General features: G+C 43.2%; 1 protein-coding gene across 1 annotated transcript in view; it reads left to right on the forward strand.

Annotated features, from left to right (window-relative positions):
• The window catches only part of LOC146066920 (disintegrin and metalloproteinase domain-containing protein 10-like), a 97,588-nt gene that overhangs the window by 51,092 nt on the left and 31,101 nt on the right, over window positions 1-15,395 (forward strand). Inside the window, exons 7-11 of the mRNA XM_083179144.1 lie at window positions 79-171; window positions 2,707-2,875; window positions 4,219-4,388; window positions 5,525-5,696; window positions 6,355-6,499. Coding sequence (XP_083035270.1) covers window positions 79-171; window positions 2,707-2,875; window positions 4,219-4,388; window positions 5,525-5,696; window positions 6,355-6,499 — 749 coding nt within the window. The remainder of the gene's footprint in view (window positions 1-78; window positions 172-2,706; window positions 2,876-4,218; window positions 4,389-5,524; window positions 5,697-6,354; window positions 6,500-15,395) is intronic.

Below are 15,395 nucleotides of genomic sequence, written 5' to 3' on the forward strand. Positions count from 1 at the left end.
CATTGTCATTTCTGTATTTTGTACAGTATGTCGAAGTTGCAATTCTAATATTTACTTTGTGTATTCATTTTCTTACAGATTGCTGGATATTTAAGATCAGTAAATGCAATATTTGATCAAGTCAATTTTAATGGCATCAGACATATTAACTTTAAAGTAAAAGTGTTAAATGTAAGTATGACTTGATGAGCATTTATGTAACCTGCCTTTTGTTATCCATGATATAAAAATGTACATTTTGATGATAGTTTATATACAATTTGTGCCTTAAAATCTTGAGAGACTTTAAAATGAGGGGAGCTAATACTGAAAAATAAGTGTAAAGACATTTGTGACAAATCTCTAAAGATCTGTCTAACGTCCCCCCAGCCTGCCAAGAATAGACGCTGGCACATGTGCACAGCGTCTATTCAGCGCCAACGAGCGGCGGGAAATGGGGGCGTGACCGGAGGACGCATCATCAGTGAGGCCACGCCCCCTTTTCCCGAGTCCACGCCCCATTTTCGAGAGTCCCAACTGCAGAAGTTGGGAGGTATGTTAAAGTGTAAGACACACATGTTACAGCTAATAAGAGGCTTTTATACTAATTTTTAGGTTGCATGCCTGTGTGTGTGTGTGTGTACATGCAGAATTAATTAATTTCTTAGTTTGCTTCTATTCTCTTTACATGCCACCGATGAAAAAAAATCAGCGGCAGTTGCAGGACCAACCATGCAGGGAGCCACTTAGCACATGTAAACATACATATGTAATATGTGTACCAGCTGGTTTCCTCAGGGATCAGATGTGCTGAGTGTATCTGGAGCCGTGCAGCTCCTCGGAATCAGCATAATGCTTCACATACTCCTTTTAAGTCCACCCTTGGACTTCCATTGGCTAGTTTTACAGTTTGGCAGTGGGTTTAGGAGTGTGTGAAAACTTTGTTCCGGGGACCACATAGTCGCCTGATGCATACAGCAGTGCTGATCCCGAGGGGAACCATCCACCACAGATAATCCATACTTAATAACATGTATGTTTATATGTCATAAGTGGTTCCCCCCTGCACTTCATGGACTACATCTGGCTTCATTGACACTAAGCAGGGTGTTGAATTTTACTGGGAGGTAAAATCTTCCAGTGGTTGCCATGTACTTATACATGAAGTCTTGGGAACATTCCTCCTGTCTTACTGACATTAATCACCATGTCAGTATTGTATAGTGGGTTTTTTTTAACCTCTTCATTGTAATGTCCTCTTTACAGATATAGCCTCTTTCTTCTTGGCCTTTAATAGGATTAACTGTGAAAGACCAGTCACACTAATCCCCTGTTAATCCCCTTGCTGTATTGTTCTCTCTAATGTATTACAGCTGATCATAGGCGTGCACAGCACATTTTATTAGGGGGTGCACTGTCAAAGCGGTGTGCCTAGCACCACCTATTGGGCATGTCTAACACCGCCATTGGGTCTGTCTAACACCGCCAATCAGGCGTGCACTCACTACAATATAAAACGTCTCTCAGCCACACCCTTATATCCTGCCTATTTCAGTTTTAGGGCCAGATGTATCAAGCTTCAAAAAGTGTTAAAGTGGAGAGTGATAAACAACCAGCCAATTAGCTCCTGTCTGTTATGTTACGGGCTGGGTTTGAAAAATTACAGGTGGGAGCTTATTGGCTGGCTGTTTATCACTCTCCATCTTATCACTTTTTGAAGCTTGATACATCTGGCCATTAATCTTCTAATTACTCTGTGTAACAGTACATGCAAATAAAGTCAAAATCATATTTGGAAGGCACAGATATGTAGTGATATGACAATGGTGTAATACAATTAATAATGCAAAACACACATAATTGATTGATGGGCGCTTATTTTAATGGAATACAGGTCTAAAAAGCAAAAGTCTTTGGTAAAAGGTATTGCTGGTATTACTACCAGCAATAAGTATGGGGGTGGGGGCACAGCATTAGGGGGTGCCTGTGCACCCTTAACACTCAATGTGCGCACGCCTATGAAGCTGAGAACAATAGATGAAAGGAAGCTTTTTCTGCGCCTAGCTGCAGAAATTTAGTCAAGATGAGCCTGGCTCTGTCTGTGCCCATTTTAGTATTCTGTAACCCCTTTTTATTATAAATTCCTTTGTTGTTCTTTCATTATTACCCCTTGCTTTGATTAGAATGGAATGCTTATGGAGCATAGTAATAATCACAATGATCTCTACTTATTATACATAATATGATTGATGGTCTATTTCATACATACAATAATTAGGTATTTTAGGGATCGGTTCCAAGAGAACGGAACCCCGCTGAAACTTACCTGATCTGAGGCCGGATCGTCGAGAGTTTGAGCAATTTTCTGGATCCAGAACGAGGCCTAACGTCATCATCCCGCTGTCGTGTTCTAAAGACCTAGAACCTATATATGTCCTGGTGATCATCATTATGGCTGTACATTTCAGACAGCAATCTTCTTGTATTCTGCAAGGAGGCTGCGGGTTTAGGGACTTTTAAATGGATATGGGGACTACTAAGGGGCTGTGCGGGCTACTAATTGAGGACTACTAAAGGGGGACTGTTGTGACGGACTACTAAGGGATGACTACTAATATGCAGCTTGTAATAGAAAGTATTGCCTGCTCTGCAAAGTATATGTTTTACAGAGAAAATAGTTTATAATTCAATTTCACAAATTGGATTTTGTTTTTATATGCTCAACAGATAATTCAGGAGGAGCAGCCCGATAGTGTTATGCATTCTGCTTTTATTGGCCCAGAAAAACTTCTAATGTTACATTCCTCATCCAACTGGAATAGTGTCTGCCTGTCATACTTATTAACAAACAGAGATTACAACGGGCTCCTCGGACTTGCATGGATTGGGCTTGAAGGTAAAGTCTAATAATGCTTTAGTGCTCATTGTCAACATCGTTTTTTAATTGTAAGGCATGTTTATTAATGTTTTCTTATGCTAAACAACCGTATTTTGAAGATTTTCACAAAAATGAAGTATCCTTACAATGTATTAAGAACGGATGTTTCCTGTGTAAACCTGTCTCTTTTTGCTAAGCTGGACCTATAGGTGTCTATGTTGGCGGCTAAATTATTTATCTAAAAAGTTAGATGGAATGTTATGGCCTGTTTTTGGCTCCAGTGATCACTCTAAAATAAACAATCTTGAAATGAGAGATTTAAAAACACAACTGAATTATTGCACTGATTAATACTGTAGCTTTCCAATGCAGCCTGCAATATGGAGTTCTGATTATTGATTTCTAATTAAAGAGTGACTAAAATTTACATTTTACAAAAATACATTTACTATCTCAAAAATACGGCAATTCGTATTCGTATTGATGTGCTATCAATACGAATACGAATTGCCGTATTTTCGGGATAGTAAATGTCAAAAATAAGTGTATTTCTGGATACAAATACACCTATTTTTTACAAATTTCCTTTAGTAAATTTCCCCCTATATTTCTATAAATCCATCTATTAAATGATCAGCCATGTGCTTACATTGCGTACACCTTTAAAATATGTTGGATTTTATTAAATTAATTAGTTGTCCGCAATAATAATTACATTCATACTGTAAATATATACTGTAGTTAGTATTGTGCATATCCTTTCTTCCTTATAAAATACCCTCCATTTATGTAGAGATATAGGGGGTTATGCAATCTGGGATCACGGCTGTCGATCCCCGCCGACAGCCGTGAACCTGGCCCTTTTGCGGTCAGATCGACTGCAAAACGACAGATGGGATTCAATGCCCCGCCTGCCGATGTGCGCAAAGGGGGCATGGCCTCGGAAATGGCCGTGGATTGTCAATCTGCGGCCCAGATAACGTCAATCCACGACCGTTATCGGCAGAACAGGCCTGACAGCTTCTGAAGTCGGGCCCGTTCTGCCGTGATCCCGCATCAATGCTGTCGTTAATGACAGCATTGAATAGGGAGCCGCCGATATTTCCCACGTATGAAATAGTGGCGGCACATTGCATACCCCCCTAATTGGAAAATGAAGATGTATGTACTAGATTCTGTTCAAAGATTAGTAGAGACATAAGTCTTTTTCATTATTGCCAGCAAGTATAATAATTAGAGATAGAAATTAGGAACTAATGAACTTGATCTTTTATGATGACATGTAAGAAGTGCACCAATTTAAATATTTTAAACCTGAAATTATGTTTATTACTATATTGTTGTTTCATTTGTTCCCCTAGGAAATGGTGGAGGCATATGTTCTAAATTTTCCAAATTAAACAAAAGTATTGATATAATGGAGTCACGAAATACAGGAATAATTACAATACAAAAGTATGGCTATTACTTACCTTCAAGACTTATCCATATTACACTGGCACATGAATTGGGTCACAGCTTGGGATCTCCTGTAAGTCTGCTCTGAGAAGTAAACTGAACTTTAAGTCAATGGGCCCCCTGATACACACTATCATTGGTTGGAAAGTTCACATACAGACAAATGGCAACAGTTGGAAGAAGGATGTGAAGGCAGCTTTGCAAGCCAATAAAAAAGTGTCTTATATGAATTGTGACAGCAGGGTACTTTGTCCATGTCTCTTATGAAAGAGCCGCTTTGGGGGAAATTTACTAAAGGAAATTTGTAAAAAAAACTAGGTGTATTTGTATCCAGAAATACACTTATTTTTGACATTTACTATCCTGAAAATACGTCAATTCGTAGTTGTATTGATGTGCTATCAATACGAATACGAATTGCCGTATTTTCAGGATAGTAAATGTCAAAAATAAGTGTATTTCTGGATACAAATACACCTATTTTTTTACAAATTTCCTTTAGTAAATGTCCCCCTTTATGTGAGAGTCTGCAGACTAATGTTAAAGACAGAGTTAAATATTCACATTCTTCTGCACACACAGTACATCTTCCCAGGTAGAGCACATGTGTGTCACTGATCAGCTAGTGGGTACTTGGTATGAGTTTTGTTCTCGTTTAAGGAGGTTTGACCAATGCCACTTAGTGACAGGGTCACAGCAATACTTTTTAGACAGTGGCATATGTAAATGCTGGAACCACACCTAGAGCTGTCTGTGTCATCCTAACATTTTCCTCAATTAATTACAGCCCATAGGTTCCTTAAAACCTGTGTGAGCAGTTATCTGTTTGCCAAAAAATCTATAACACCCAGCCTCGCATTACAACATACAATGGGGCCCATTTACTAAGGATCCTATATATGTATATAGGATGTTACCAACCAGGATCACACTGCAAAATATACAATCCTATTGGATACATTTATGTCCAGGCAGGGACAGGGGCTATGAAAGTATTCAATACCTTCAAGCTTCTCAGCTGAGTGCCAGGCGGTCTGCGTATGCAACCTGACCCACGCTAACCGCACTGTCCACTGAACTGATGATAAATGGGTCCCCAGATATTTTCATCTACTATATATATATACAGTATTATAGAAATGTATTAGAGCAGATACTTTATACACAGTTATATCAGGTAATCTATTTGTACTGTTGCTTCTTTTCCAGCATGATGAAAGTACGCAATGTGAACAGTTCAGTGCTACCAACCCAAATGGAAATTATTTGATGTTTCCAAAAGCCATGGATGGAAATCAGTACAATAATGACAAGTTCTCCCCTTGTTCAATCCATTACATTGGATCTCTCCTAAAGGTCAAAAAGGATCAGTGTTTCATCGGTAACCAGTGTGAAATGTATATAATATTAACAATGTTACTAACAAACAGGGCCAGATTAAATTAGGAAAGTTGGTTTCCTCACAGGTAAAGCTCTAAGTTTAATGTCCAGAGCTATTACATTTTCTGCATTTTCCCTGTGCAGAAAACCCAAAGGGTAATGAGTGGTAACACATAGATTCCGTATTAAGGGCTTGATTCAGACCCGGTCGAAATTACACAACTTCAACTGAATTAACTGAATCTGAATCAGCTCCTAAATTCCAAAATCTATGGGTGTCTGTTCTAGATTTTTTCTCACAGAACCTTTGGGATGGCTCTTCAATAGTACAAGTGGTTCAGTAACACTGACCACAAATTGAAATGGGATATGACAGACTAGTCTATCTGCTTAGGTGATGAAAATAGTACAACAATCTTACAGTATTATTGTCCTATCACTATCAGTCACTAGCATCTGCCAGGTTTTTAATCAACAGGGGAGTTCAGGGACTTGGACGGAAAGCGGGCCAAGGTGGCAGCATTGAGGCTTAATGCCAGCAGTATATTGAATGTGGCATTGACCGAGAGTTGATCGGAGCTCAGAGATCAGCAGCCCTGCAGTGGCCATTTTCCTGAAGACCATTTACCAAACGCATGTTAACGTGTGCTTATTTTCAGAGAGTGATGAGCCTACCTGTGGCAATCAAATAGTGGAAGATGAGGAACAGTGTGATGTAGGGTATAGAGACGAGGACCCCTGCTGCTACAGTGCCAATGCAGGAGAAGGTTTGCAATGTACATTAAAGCCTGGAAAACAGTGCAGGTATGTTATCATTCCAGAACAAATAACATACACTGGAATAATATATAAAGAGATTTTACAAATATACTATGATTCAGCATGTAACATTGTGAATGTAAATTTGAAGCCAAGAAAAAAAAAATTCACAATTTTTTAATCACCCCTTTTCAATTGTCTTTCACAAAAAAAAATACATAGATCCCACGATAAGCTGTGGACCAATGTACTTTAGTGCCACTTATCATGGGAAAAAAGGGCAATTATCTGAGATTTGTCTGCATGAGGCAGGTGTCTCCTTCACACACCATAAGTAGTAGATCCTAAATGCCATGTCACGATCCGAGCTGTCAGACAGACTTTCTTACCGGCTAAGTGCCTCCGCAGGTTCAGCTTGCGGTCCAGACGTCATCTCTGCCGGCCTCCTGTCTCCCAGTGACAGTCCCCAGTGCATGGCAATCCACCTGTCCGCCGCCATTGCTCCCAGTATCCAGCATGGTGTGCACAAACACACTTTCCCGCCATAGCAGACATGGGGGCTGCCATGTTCTTCCCAGTCACATGTCTGTGCTGTCCAATCCTGTTGGTTCTGATCTCCCTGTCATACTTCCTCGGCCAATCCTGGCCACCCAGTGGGGATAAGTATGCTGGGAGCTCTCAGAACCATTGCTAGTGCTTCAGTTGTCTCCAGTGTATGGTCAGCTGTCCTTGTCTCTGTACAAGTGTATTCTCTGCTGGTGTTGTCTTCCACGCTGCAGTGTGTTCCAGGTTGTTCCATCTCCTGTGAAGTCCAGGTTATTCCACCGCCTGTGATCCTGCCTCTCAGCCCAGCGACCAAGCCTAGCTCCGGGACTCTGGTCCTTCCGATGCTCCAGCATCATCCACCATCGATGTTTCATCGCTAGTCCGATATTCCGGATCTCCTGCTTCCGTCCGTCATTCCGGACCCACAGTCATCTCCCGTCCGTCATTCCGGACCCACAGTCTCCTTCCATATCCGATACCCGAATCCGATGTTCCCACATCATCATCGATAGTCCGATATTCCGGATCTCCAAGCCAAGCTTCCGTCCGTCATTCCGGACCCACAGTCAAGCTCAAGTCTTCCGTCCGTCATTCCGGACCCACAGTCTTCACATCCGATGTTCCACCATCGATCCCACATCACATCACATCTGTAAAGTATTGCAATCTGCATGAACTCTGTTATTTCTCCTGCATACTTTACTGCCTGTTTATATTACAACCATCTGCAAATAAACTCCGGTTGTATTTTACCTCTGACTGCTTATTGGCTCTGGGTGCACTGTTGCGCACTCCATGCGCAAGGGTCCTCTCCAACCTCCCCGGTCCAGGTCCCCACCAGAGGTCTCAGTCTTGTCGACTAAGCCCCCTGGTGTGACAGTAAGCACTAGCCAAATGGATCCAGCCGCAAACCAAGCATCTCCACCCAGCCCTGTACAGCAACTGGCTGTTCACTTGGATCAGCAAGAGGCTGCGCAGAGCCAAGTGATTCATTGTCTGCAAGATCTGTCTTCCCGGCTGGATAAGCTACAGACCACTCTCAGTGGCCCTGAGCCTGTCAGAGAACTTCCAAGTCCAGTTCATCCTCCTGTAATGGCTGCTGCACCTCGCCTTCATCTGTCTGTCCCCACCAAGTATGATGGGAACCCCAAGACCTGTCGAGGTTTTCTCAATCAGTGTGAGATTCACTTCGAGCTGCAACCCAGCAACTTCCCTACTGAAAGGGTCAAGATCGCCTACATCATCTCCCTCCTGTGTGGAGCAGCGTTAGAATGGGCGTCTCCCTTATGGGAAAGATCTGATGCCATCCTGTCCAATTACAAGGACTTCGTGTCAACATTCCGGCGTATCTTCGATGAGCCTGGGCGATCAGCATCTGCCTCCACTGAACTCCTCCGTCTCAGACAGGGATCCCGCTCCGTCGGGCAATATCTGGTCCAGTTCCAGATTCTGGCGTCTGAACTCTCCTGGTGTGATGGGTCCTTATACGCAGCTTTCTGGCATGGCCTATCCGATCGTATTAAGGATGAACTCGCTACCAGAGACTTACCCTCAGGTCTAAATGACCTTATATCATTGTGTATCAAAGTAGACCTACGCTTCCGAGAAAGGGCTGTAGAACGTCACAAGAGCGCTCCAGTTAAAGTGCCAACTCCTCCACCTTCTTTACCCACTGCTCCCGCAGTCCATTCCAAAGAAGAACCAATAAACCAATAAACCGCTTCCGTTTGTCTCCCGGAGAACGTCGACGTCGTCGGTTGGCACAGCTCTGCCTGTATTGTGCCGATCCTGCACATCAAATTTCTGCATGCCCAAAGCGTCAGGAAAACTCCTCCTCCTAGCCCGTCAAGGAGAGGGTAGGCTAGGAGTAATTAAGTCCTCTCCATCAGCAACTGATTGTGTCCTTCCAGTTTCCCTACAAGTTGGTCAGCATTTCAAGACTGTCTCCGCACTTCTTGATTCCGGTGCCGCTGGCAACTTTGTTACTGCAGAACTGGTCCGCAAGTGGGGGTTGCCCACTGAAAGTCTTTCCAAGACTGTCTTCCTTACTGCTGTGGATGGCAGTAGGATTCCTGATGCGACAGTCTCCCGCAGAACTTTGCCACTTACAGTAAAAGTGGGAGTCCTGCACACTGAACTTTTGTCCTTCCTGGTTTTACCCCGAGCCACTCATGCTCTGGTTCTGGGTTTACCCTGGCTCCGTCTTCACAATCCTCGTCTTGATTGGAAGACATCGGAAATCCTTTCCTGGGATCCTTCCTGCTCCGGTACCTGTCTCCAAAAGGTACTCCCAGCTCGTCATTCTTCAGCCGATGCAGCAGACCTTCCGCCTCTTCCCTACCAAGAGTACTCAGATGTATTCAGCAAGTCTGGCGCTGATGTCCTACCTCCTCACAGACCGTGGGATTGCCCTATCGAACTTATCCCAGGCAAAGAACCACCCAGAGGTAGAACCTATCCTCTCTCTCTTCCAGAGACTCAAGCCATGACCAATTACATCAAGGAAAATCTGGCAAAGGGATTCATCCGTCCTTCAACTTCTCCTGCTGGCGCAGGATTCTTCTTCGTCAAGAAGAAGGATGGAGGCCTACGTCCCTGCATTGATTATCGCGGCCTCAATGACATTACAGTAAAGAACCGATATCCGTTGCCCCTCATCACCGAGCTGTTTGACCGTGTCAGCGGTGCAACCATCTTCACGAAACTCGACCTGAGGGGTGCATATAATCTCATCCGCATACGAGAGGGCGACGAGTGGAAGACGGCGTTTAATACCAGAGACGGCCACTATGAGTACCTCATCATGCCCTTCGGGCTCAGCAATGCCCCAGCCGTGTCCCAGCTCTTCATCAAAGAGATATTCAAGCTTCATGGGCTGCCTCTTGAAATCATCTCCGATAGAGGAGTCCAATTCGTAGCCAAGTTCTGGCGAAGCCTGTGCTCCTTGCTTCAAATCAAGTTAAAGTTTTCCACAGCCTACCACCCTCAAACCAATGGCCAAACGGAGAGGGTGAATCAGGACCTTGAAGCATTTCTCCGCACATATGTCTCTTCTTCCCAAGATGACTGGGCTCAACTCCTTCCATGGGCAGAGTTCTGCCATAATAACCAATATCATTCTTCATCAAATGTCACTCCATTCCTTGCCAATTATGGGTTTCATCCTCGAGTTCCTGACTTCACTCTGCAACCTGTGTCCTCTGTTCCAGCGGTCGACACGACCATCCGGCAATTCGTCAAATCCTGGAAGCTCATTCGTTCTTCACTTCTGAAGGCTTCAAGCAGGTACAAAAAATTTGCCGACAGGAAACGCAGAGCTGTGCCAGCCCTCCGTCCAGGAGATCGTGTCTGGTTGTCAACCAAGAATCTTCGATTGAGAGTGCCATCGATGAAGTTCGCTCCCCGATATATTGCTTCAGTTGTCTCCAGTGTATGGTCAGCTGTCCTTGTCTCTGTACAAGTGTATTCTCTGCTGGTGTTGTCTTCCATGCTGCAGTGTGTTCCAGGTTGTTCCATCTCCTGTGAAGTCCAGGTTATTCCACCGCCTGTGATCCTGCCTCTCAGCCCAGCGACCAAGCCTAGCTCCGGGACTCTGGTCCTTCCGATGCTCCAGCATCATCCACCATCGATGTTTCATCGCTAGTCCGATATTCCGGATCTCCTGCTTCCGTCCGTCATTCCGGACCCACAGTCATCTCCCGTCCGTCATTCCGGACCCACAGTCTCCTTCCATATCCGATACCCGAATCCGATGCTCCCACATCATCATCGATAGTCCGATATTCCGGATCTCCAAGCCAAGCTTCCGTCCGTCATTCCGGACCCACAGTCAAGCTCAAGTCTTCCGTCCGTCATTCCGGACCCACAGTCTTCACATCCGATGTTCCACCATCGATCCCACATCACATCACATCTGTAAAGTATTGCAATCTGCATGAACTCTGTTATTTCTCCTGCATACTTTACTGCCTGTTTATATTACAACCATCTGCAAATAAACTCCGGTTGTATTTTACCTCTGACTGCTTATTGGCTCTGGGTGCACTGTCGCGCACTCCATGCGCGACAGTGCATGGAATAACTCCATGCGCGACAGTGCATGGAATAACCTGCACTAAACCAAACCGATCAGGGACACATGACACGTGGTTCACCCCTGCTATAGCACACTCCAATTCACAACTAATCAACCAAGGGAAGTCCAGGGCCTGATTTAAGGTTCCAGAAGCCCCAGGTTAACACATATGTAGCATCCCTCATAATGTTGCTGACACACATATGAGTGCTCATGGACTCGCCAGTCATATTGCCCATGTGCAGGTAATGAAGGCTATACAACTGGCATGTCACACCAGGGGGCTTAGTCGACGATACTGAGACCTCTGGTGGGGACCTGGACCGGGGAGGTTGGAGGGTCCTCTCCAACCTCCCCGGTCCAGGTCCCCACCAGAGGTCTCAGTCTCGTCGACTAAGCCCCCTGGTGTGACATGCCAGTTGTATAGCCTTCATTACCTGCACATGGGCAATATGACTGGCGAGTCCATGAGCACTCATATGTGTGTCAGCAACATTATGAGGGATGCTACATATGTGTTAACCTGGGGCTTCTGGAACCTTAAATCAGGCCCTGGACTTCCCTTGGTTGATTAGTTGTGAATTGGAGTGTGCTATAGCAGGGGTGAACCACGTGTCATGTGTCCCTGATCGGTTTGGTTTAGTGCAGGTTATTGGGAAAATAAGGGGAACCTATAACATCACAAAGGGTACCATCAGTCACAATAAAATGTGCAAAAATGCTGTATGCCCTTTGATCAAGATGCATGTCAGTATTGCTGCACCCTGTGACTGACTTATGATTTAGTGCAGTGGTTCCAAACCTGGGGTACTTGTACCCCTGGGGGTACAATGCAGGCCAGTTGGGGGTACTTGAAAATAATATTGGTAATGGTGGAAGAAGTCGACAGGAAACGCAGAGCTGTAACATGGGAATAACTTGATCTTTTGAAATATATACAACAACATAGTGATAGATAGATAGATAGATAGATAGATAGATAGATAGATAGATAGATAGATAGATAGATAGATAGGATAGATAGATACAAGGGAAACTCAAAACATTAGAATATCATGCAAAAGTTCATTTATTTCAGTAATTCAACTTAAAAGGTGAATATAATATATTCTACAGACTCATTACATGCAAAGTGAGATATTTCAAGCCTTTATTTGTAATAATTGTGATGATTATGGCTTACAGTTTATGAAAACCCCAAAATTCTAAATCTCAGAAAATTTGAATATTACATGAAATCAATAAAAAAAAATTAAAATACAGAAATGTCAGACCTCTGAAAAGTGTGACCATGAATACGTACTAAGTCTTGATCTGGGCCCCATTTGCATTATATTCTACCTTAATGTAACATGGCTTGGATGCTATCAGCCTGTGGCACCGCTGAGGTGTTATGGAAAACTAGTATGCTTCAATAGCGGCCTTCAGCTCTTCTGCATTGTTCAGTCTCATGTCTCTCATCTTTCTCTTGTCCCACCATGATTGTGAATTCTACTGATCCAGACTGAGAGACTATGTAAAGTCCCAGGAACCCTTTGCAGGTGTTTTGGTTTAATTAGCTGTTTAGAGTGTGACACTTTAGCTGTAAGCTGTAATCATCAAAATTATTACAAATAAAGGCTTGAAAAATATCACTTTGCGTGTAATGAGTATCTGTAATATATTAGTTTCACCTTTTAAGTTGAATTACTGCAATCAATGAACTTTTGCACGATATTCTAAATGTTCTACTTTCACATGTAGATTTGTAGATAGATGTTGGTGAATAATTTTGTCCATACTATTTGCTATTTCAGGTTCTTGCCAAATGTTTCAGCAGAGTTGCATGTTCCTTGAGAAACATCATCATCATCATATTCATACTCCCTTTAAGACCACATCTGATGGATAAATGCTCCAATAGCTTTTCCAATCACTACCCCCAGAGAGTGCATAACTAATAATAGTAACAGTCTTTTAGGTATAGTGCAACTAGCATAAACATTATACCTGCTGTAACTTAAAGGCACAAAGTTATCTGAGAACTAAAATCCTTCCTTTGTGCACTTAGAATTTACCTTTCCATTTAGCTCTGTAATTATGTTGCTCATGGCAATGACATATTCCATAAAGTTAGAAAGCTCTTCTTCCGGCTATTTCCCTAAACTGTATTTTTTTTAAATTGAATTAAAGAATACTTTATTAAAATGTAAAATTTGAAAGGAATGAAAATTGGGGGAGCATGGAGTAATGAAGTACTTATTGGTACAATCAATTTGTATTGCATTAAAAGCTAAAAGTCTGTTAAAGACATTTGAAAAAACATGGAAATATTCAGGGGACTATTATCATTTAAAAATATTATTGAGTGTCACCTAAAAAGGTGTTTTGTTATTACCACTGAAGAAAAATTGGAAGGAATATAGAGGACAAGGTGATTAGAAGGATTATTTAATAATTCTGAATAATCCAGGCAGATACGTCAAGGTGAATTATAAACTAAAATGTAATGGATATATATAGCGGCTCCATCTGTACATACAAACTGTTGATTCAGTGCCATGCCGTGATTTTGATATCTGTATGCTATTTTTGCCATGGGCACCCTCCCCATGATTTATCTGTAAGTGGTTGTGCCGGACCTCATTTGGACTCTCTCTCTCTCTCTATATATCTATATCTATATATCTATATATCTATAAATATATATATATATATAATATATACAGGGGCTGGCTGGCAACTTTCAGCCTGAGGGGCAACACAAGCAAGTGGCCCATCACCATCGCCATCGTTTCACCACCCTACCCTCTCCCCTCTAGTATGCAGCAAGGATTAAACAATCCTTACCCACCACACACATACACCAGAAATGGGGACAGTACGTCCCGAAGGCGCATTGCAAAAAGTTACACTATAAATTAAAGTTACACATAATGCCACACACCGTAATGCCCATTACACATAAAGCCATCACTGTAATGCCCAAATATAATGCCAAGACCGTAATGCCCATTACACATAATGCCAACACCGTAATGCCCATTACCAGCGCTATTTTTGTGGGGGAACGCTCCGGAACGCCGTTCCTGAAGGTCTGATGAAAAATGACCTCATCAGGAACGGCGTTCCGGAAGTTCTAAACAGCGGCACAATAACTTGGCTTACTCCACTGCAGTCGGGTTCCGGCGACCAGCCCGTCTACCTCCTACTCCATGGATGCATGCACCGATGTCACTGTGCAGTGCGCATCCATGGTGACACCCACCCACGGCACCTGAGACGCGTGCTCTGACTCGCTCCAGCCCGCCTGCCTGACCTGAGGAGCACACTCTCCGGACTGCCTGCCTGACCTGAGAGGACGCGCTTCCCCCATCTACCTTAGCCTGTGGAACCTTTCATCTTGCGCTGGATTCTCATCCCTGCCTGTCTGGTACAGTGAGAAACAATTCCAATTCGATGTTCTTTTTTCTCACTGCTGTAGTTGCCCGAAATAGTCTGGGACCATTGATAGTCTAGGATGTTTAATTGATTGCAGAAAAGACTGCTCCATTTCAAATATATGTGTGTATTTTTTTTTTTCACCATCCCTTTATCTCAACACCTATCTGCTGATTGCAATGTGATAATGAGAATAACTATAGTAGATACAATGGGTGCCATTTATATGGGGCACAGAGGTTAGTGGGTTTACCTAAGTCTCTTATAATGGGCATCTCAGTGTGTGGCATATGTATAATGGGCATCTTGGTGTGTGGCATATCTGTAATGGGCATTGAGGTGTGTGGCATATGTATAATGGGCATCTCGGTGTGGGTCATATGTATAATGGACATCACTGTGTGTGGCATATGGATAATGGGCATCACGGTGTGTGGCATATGTATAATGGGCATCTCGGTGTGGGTCATATGTATAATGGACATCACTGTGTGTGGCATATGGATAATGGGCATCACGGTGTGTGGCATATGTATAATGGGCATCACGGTGTGTGGCATATGTATAATGGTGCATCACGGTGTGTGGCATATGTATAATGAAGCATCACAGTGGGGCATATGTATAATGGGCATTACGGTGTGTGGCATATGTATAATGGACATCACGGTGTGTGGCATATGTATAATGGAGCATCACGGTGTGTGGCATATGTATAATGGAGCATCACGGTGTGTGGCATATGTATAATGGAGCATCACGGTGTGTGGCATATGTATAATGGGCATCATGGTGTGTGGCATATGTATAATGGAGCATCACGGTGTGTGGCATATGTATAATGGAGCATCACGGTGTGCGGCATATGTATAATGAAGCATCACAGTGGGGCATATGTAT

The sequence above is a fragment of the Crinia signifera genome, chromosome 1 (genome assembly GCF_055691185.1).
Source record: "Crinia signifera chromosome 1, ASM5569118v1, whole genome shotgun sequence".
In the NCBI taxonomy this organism is placed as follows: Eukaryota; Metazoa; Chordata; class Amphibia; order Anura; family Myobatrachidae; genus Crinia; species Crinia signifera.